This window comes from Otolemur garnettii, unplaced genomic scaffold (assembly GCF_000181295.1).
Source record: "Otolemur garnettii isolate 467f Iridium unplaced genomic scaffold, OtoGar3 scaffold00014, whole genome shotgun sequence".
Classification (NCBI taxonomy): Eukaryota; Metazoa; Chordata; class Mammalia; order Primates; family Galagidae; genus Otolemur; species Otolemur garnettii.
This window is the reverse complement of record NW_003852409.1, coordinates 16,285,529-16,292,032: the sequence shown is the minus strand read 5'-3', so window position 1 is coordinate 16,292,032 and position 6,504 is coordinate 16,285,529. Positions and strand designations below refer to the sequence as shown.

General features: G+C 53.2%; 1 protein-coding gene across 1 annotated transcript in view; it reads left to right on the top strand.

Moving 5' to 3' along the window:
• Nucleotides 1–1,873: 1,873 nt before the first annotated feature.
• The window catches only part of SLC46A2 (solute carrier family 46 member 2), a 9,480-nt gene continuing 4,849 nt past the window's right edge, over nt 1,874–6,504 (top strand). Inside the window, exons 1-3 of the mRNA XM_003785226.3 lie at nt 1,874–3,213; nt 4,644–4,727; nt 5,110–5,266. Coding sequence (XP_003785274.1) covers nt 2,085–3,213; nt 4,644–4,727; nt 5,110–5,266 — 1,370 coding nt within the window. The 5' untranslated portion in view covers nt 1,874–2,084. The remainder of the gene's footprint in view (nt 3,214–4,643; nt 4,728–5,109; nt 5,267–6,504) is intronic.

Here is a 6,504-nt window from a genome sequence, read left to right as displayed (position 1 = left end):
AAAAAAAAAGAGAGAGAGAGAGTGAGGAACGGAGACCTGATGAGACTATAACCCAACCCACAGTAGCCTAAACTGGAAGAAGCACCAATTGCCCTGAGTCTAGTTCATTTCTAGATCAGAGGACTCAGGTTCTCAAGCCTGGAGGGTCCCAGGGCTGGTTGGCATCCTAAGGACCCAGCTCTACTCCCTATACAAACACACTATCCTGTCCTAGATCTGATGTGAATCTCCCAGAGGCCCTTCAAGTTTCCCTGGCTTCACAAGAAGATGAGAACTGAAATAGCACTGACCTTCCCAGAGAAGACACAGGCTGTGCCTCTACTGTTTGCAGCCCCAAGAATTGACAGACACCTTGATCAAATGGCCAAAGTGGTCCATCCAGTTCAGGTGGCTCTCAGGGCCATACCTGAAGGCTAAATATCCACCTGCCCTAATCCCATCCATCCGTGGGAGTCTCCAACCCTCAGGAATAGGCTGGTTGGATTGCTGGCTGCAGCCTCTGTGAAAATAAGGTTAGGAATGGAGTGGGAGAGCCAGGCTTGGGTTGGGTGAAACCAGTATCTCTCAAGGCAGGCCACAGTGAGGGGGAGGAGGAGGGAAACGAGCTGGTGGGCCAAATCCATAGGGTGCATCTTGAAGGGGAGCCCAGGTGTGTCTTTGTCTTCGAAGAAGGCAGAGTTGTCTGGGCCTGGACACAAGGGAGGTGGGCGCTGCAGCGAGGAGAAGAGAAGGAGATTTCAGCTTTCCCCAAAACTACCTAAGTGGCACACAGCTACATAACATCATTTGGAATCTCGTCCCTACTCCCTATACAAACACACTATCCACGCGGCTTCTCAACCTCTCCCTGCACCCTTGAGTCTCCCGTTAGTGTCTTTGGCTTCCCCCTCATCCATGCTGCCACTGCTGTCAGTTGATGGTGGAGGGATGGAGAGAAGCTGTGTGTTTTCAGTCTCCATCCCTGGGGTGACCCTGAAGAAGGATCTTACTGCTTGTATGTTTTGGCCTCTGCACTACCCATCATCCTGGACTGAGTTGCGGAAGTGGGTACTTAAAGGAGGAAGCAAGGCTGCCTGGGCTCACTTCCCTCAGCCCAGCCAGGGAAGTGAGCCCATCAGACTGGAGAGGCCACTAAGAAGCAGAAAGGGTTCCAAGGCTTTACTCACAAGAAGACTCTGGTGTCTCTGCCTCTTCCAGTGGGCCCAACTCCCTGCCAGAGTCCAGTATTAACACCTAGAGGGACATCTAGGGCTAGGGGGGCCTCCCCCCCCCCTCACCCGCCTTGGCCCTGGGGCCCCACCCTCCTGGGCCCTGAGGCAGGAGCATCTTAGACTGGTGCTCGAGCCCACCAAGGCAGGGCACCAGGGGGGACTCTGCTCTGAAAGGCCTCTGGCTGAAAGGAGGGACATCTGCTTGAAGCCTCCCCTGCCTTGGGGAGCAGGACACTGCTCCTGCGTTTTTACTCCCCTCTTGCATTAAAACCCCACCAATAAAGCCTCACACCCCAGGATTATCCCTGGCAGAATCCTAGACATCCCACCCCTCGCCCAAACCTGCCTTCTTCAGAGCGGAGAATTGAGAGACGCTTCCCGGGCGGGTCACCCGCCTCTCCAGAGGGAGGTCCCTAGCGATCCGCGGGAGGTCCAGGCACGCCCAGCTGTGGGGAAATTCGGCCTGGTCTGGCGGCCGCGCTTCCAGGCGCAGCGTAACGCGGGGGCTCAGGTGGGGGCGTCAGGAGCCGAGACTCGCTGTGCGCTGCCCTGCCTGGCTTCCCTGGGCAGTTGCCAACCCTGTGCGGCCGGGTGGGGGTGGGGGTGGGGGCGAGGGCAGGGGCGGAGCGCGGCCTTTCCGGCCTGAGGAGTGGCTGCGGCCGGGGACGCCACTGGACTACCGGACTGGCTGCTGTCACTCGCGCTCCGCGCCCTGGCTCCACTCGCCGTCGCCGCTCTCCTGTGCACACCTGGGCGCACGGCGCACACTCGCGCTCTTGCACTCAGCCCTGATCCTCCGTAGCAGCAGAATTTGGGAGCGGCCCCCTGTCGGTGCCGCCAGCAAGCCCCTCTAGCTCCCATCAAAGAGGTCCCATGGGCCCCGAGATCACCTGCCCGTGGAGCGGCCGCCTGCCTCGCTTCCAGGTGAGGACCTGGATCGAGCCCGTGGTGGCCTCGACCCAGGTGGCCGCCTCCCTCTACGACGCGGGGCTACTCCTGGTGGTGAAGGCGTCCTTCAGCACCGGAGGCTCCTCCAACCACAGCGCCAGCCCGTCGCCGCGGGGGGCTCTAGAGGACCAACAGCAGAAGGCCATCTCCAATTTCTACATCATCTACAACCTCGTGGTGGGCCTGACGCCCCTGCTGTCCGCTTACGGCCTGGGCTGGCTCAGCGACCGCTACCACCGCAAGATCTCCATCTGCGTGTCGCTGCTGGGCTTCCTGCTCTCCCGCCTCGGGCTGCTGCTCAAGGTGCTGCTGGACTGGCCGGTGGAAATGCTGTATGGGGCGGCGGCGCTGAATGGGTTGTGCGGGGGCTTCTCCGCCTTCTGGTCTGGGGTGATGGCTCTCGGATCCCTGGGCTCCTCCGAGGGCCGCCGCTCCGTGCGCCTCATCCTTATCGACATGATCCTGGGCTTGGCGGGGTTCTGTGGGAGCATGGCTTCCGGTCATCTCTTCAAGCAGATAGCTGGGCACTCTGGCCAGGGCCTGGTACTGACGGCCTGCAGCGTGAGCTGTGCCTCGTTCGCCCTGTTCTACAGCCTCTTGGTGCTGAAGGTCCCTGTGTCGGCCGCCAAGTCCAACAAGGAGCTTTCCTCGGTGGATAGCGTGTCTGGCACCATTGGCACGTACCGCACCCTGGATCCTGATCAGCTGAGCAAGCAGAGTGTAGTAGAGCATGCTCCATCCTCTGGGAAAGTAAAACCCCCCAAAACCATCATTGCCCTGCTCTTTGTGGGTGCTATCATATATGACCTGGCAGTGGTGGGCGCAGTGGACGTGATGCCTCTTTTTGTGCTGAGGGAGCCTCTCAAATGGAACCAAGTGCAGGTGGGCTATGGTATGGCTGCAGGGTACACCATCTTCATCACCAGCTTCCTGGGGGTCCTGGTCTTCTCCCGCTGCTTCCAGGACACCACCATGATTGTGATTGGGATGGTCTCCTTTGGGTCAGGAGCCCTCCTCTTGGCTTTTGTGAAAGAGACATACATGTTCTATATTGGTGAGTGTGGCATTCCTGGGGAGGCAAGACACTGCTGGCTCTCTGTGTCATGAGACTGGCACCAGAGATGCTGTGGTCTGAGCATCCCAGCTCAGCACCAGGGATTGAACCTGCTACCTAAGAGACACAGGGAGACAGAATTATGTACTCTGTTATTGTATAGCTGATTGAAATGCTACCAGAATGGTGTCCACATATCTAAGAGTCAAGGAGATGTGGTCACCTGGAGTCAGTGGGGGAGCTAGAGGATGGTCTTGAAAGGAGGAGTGGGGTTGGATTTTCTTCTCTCCTATTTTAAAGGGATGAAACACTGAACAATTCTGCTGAAAAGGTCCCTTAATTATAACCCATTAGGGGCAAACCAAGGTTTTCTTTTAATGCATAAAAATTCTCAAATGCCTTCCACAACCAATGTAATAAATTCCCTCAAGGCAGCAGAATGAAGTTTCCATCTGAGGACAGAAGTCAGACAACCACAAACAGAGAGCTCTAGACCAGCAGTTCTCAACCTGTGGGTCACGGCCCTTTTTTGACAATGAAAGTACATTGTGGCATTAGGAAGCTTGAGAACAGTAGCCACTAGCCCCAAGTGGAAGTGCTCAAGAGCCCAGTGAAAGGGCTATTTAGCCCAGTGTAACTCAAGATATGCTAGTGCATCTGAGGAGTAGAATTTTAAATATTATTTCATTTTAATTAATTTAAATAGCCACAGAACTATCAGAAGAGAACAACTCTAGACAGTTACTGAAGGCTAGTGCTTGGCCCAGGTCACATCTCAGAAAAACACCTAAAAAAAATGGCAAGCTATCCTCTGACCAGTTCCCAGTTAAATGGGCCATGTGCAAAGGCCAGAGCAGCCTTCCTGCTTCCCTTTTCTTACCACCAGCTCTTTCTCCCCCACATTCTCTCTCTCACACACACAGAGGCTCACTCCCACACTGTATCTGGATGACCAACAGACCTTGAGGGCTGTGTGGCTGCTGCGTGTGTGGGACACATTTCTGGGGGCAGTTTGCCAAAGCTCCTGGGACTGTCTCCCAGAGGTGTCCACAAATGTCCAGTATAGGCACTTCTATTCCAGGGAAGTGAGGAGAGGGCCCTTGGTTACTTTGGTGGCTTTAGTTCTGCTTCTCTAGAAATCACTTAACTCTGCTACTAAAGACAGCCTTCATCAACTGTCCCCAGGTCAACTGGGCCCTGCTGCCTTGCAGATGCATGCAAGCGTACACAGCAGCAGCAGAGCTCAGAGACCAGTGGTAGTGGTGGGGGGGGGCGCTAGTGTGACAGAAGAGACATGAATTTCCTCTAGGCCATGCCATGAATGGATGATGGTAGACAGGGTGCTGAGTGAAGCCTTTGCTTTGTTCTGACTTCCTCCTTGGCCAAGGCACGGCTACAGTGAGGAGTGTTCTTATGTGATCTCTCCACAGCCCGAGCTGTCATGATGTTTGCTCTCATCCCCATCACAACCATCCGATCAGCCATGTCCAAACTCATCAAGGGCTCGTCTTACGGTGAGTGAAAGGAATCTCTCCAGGGTTTTCTCAGAGCTGCTCAGCTTGAGGCACAGAACTGCAGAAGGCACCTCAGAGAGTTCCAGAAGCATCCTTGAAGACCCTAGGAACACTAGTTTTCATCCAAGGCAGAGTGAGTGGAAACAGGAGGGTGAAAAGACTCAGTCACTGAAAAGTCACAGTCAAAGAAAGACATGTCATCCCCTGGTCTCAGGATGATCCAGCCAGATAGAGGCAGGATTTCTAGAGAATTGAGCCATGGAGATTGAGAGGGAAATCTTGGAAGACCAAGGGGTCCCGTAAGAGCGGCCCAGAGACTCATCTAGAGGGGAACAGGAAGGTACGGCAGCACACTTCTTGGTAACCTCTCTCCCTTCCACAGGAAAGGTGTTCGTCATCCTGCAGCTGTCCCTGGCTCTGACTGGCGTGGTGACATCCACCGTGTATAACAAGATCTATCAGCTCACCATGGACACGTTCGTGGGCACCTGCTTCGCTCTGTCCTCCTTACTCTCCTTCCTGGCCATCATCCCGATTGGGTAAGATGGGAGCTGCGGGCCGGGGCCAGGGGGCATAGGTCATGGAATGTTGCACCATCTCCAGCCCATCAGCATAGGATTGTTTATTTTCAGCACTTAAATGCAGTGGCTTCTGAGTAGGCTCTCTGACAAAGAAAAAGTCCTCCTATTTTCCCAAACTAATAATCTGGCCGTTTGGGAATTCCCCTACCAGCTGGCCCACTTCCTGGCAGCTTTGTGAGCTTTATACACTTCCTTAGCAAGAGGCTGGGATTAGAAACCCTCGTGAACCGTTCAGACATCTTTTGTTCACTGGACTGTGTGTTCAGTGGCCTCGTGTGGCTACAGGAGAGCACAGTTTAGACTGTTAGACCCTTTAACCCCTTCCCTAAAGAGGGGTTCTCTCATGCTTGTATCCATGCTGGTGGAAGAGAAGGGAATACATATAAATATATATCTCCATAGGGTAACTATATCCACAATAAGATACAAGAGATTTGACATAGATGTGTGCTTTCAAGGGACCTGCCTAATAGTGTATGAGTATATCTTGGCAATGGCGGTATTATAGACAACAGAGTAGAAAATAATGGAAGACGGGTTGGAAGGGATGGTGACAAAGACCCCTGTGGAACTCTCACATCATAACATAGGCCCTTGCTGGCATGGAAGGCTGAGCCTCCTGGAATAGGTGCCATCAATCATTATGGCTCTTTGCCATCAATCATTATGGCTCTTTGCCATCAATCATTATGGCTCTTTGCTTTATTTCATGGTCGAGAAAAATAAGCTATGAAGATCAAACAGTTGAGAGAATTTGTACAAGCAACAGGCATGACCGGCTCTCATTTTGTAAGGTGGGGACTGAGCAAGATCCGCCCTCAAACTGTCCAACCTTTAGGCCTTGTATGCGCTCCTGTTTTCATATGAGTCCTGGCTGAACAGGCCGGACTAACTTAGCTAGAGCTAACACGCAAAGCAGACTTCTCAGGAGTCCCAGCTCTTTGACAAGATTTGTAGTTTTGCCCACTTGAAAATTATCCAGTCCTGTTTCACTATTAGTTGAGTAAAGTTGCCTCTTTAACCTAAACAAACAAAAACCAATACGCAACAAAAGTGTTAATAGTTAGTGGGTGTCCTAAAGACATAAACAGACAATGCAAGTAATGAGTGTGTTCAAGTCAGCAACTGACCCAGTGCTTATACAAATAAGGCACTTAAATAGTTGCTTGCTGCCAACAAAGCCACATTCTTTGTAC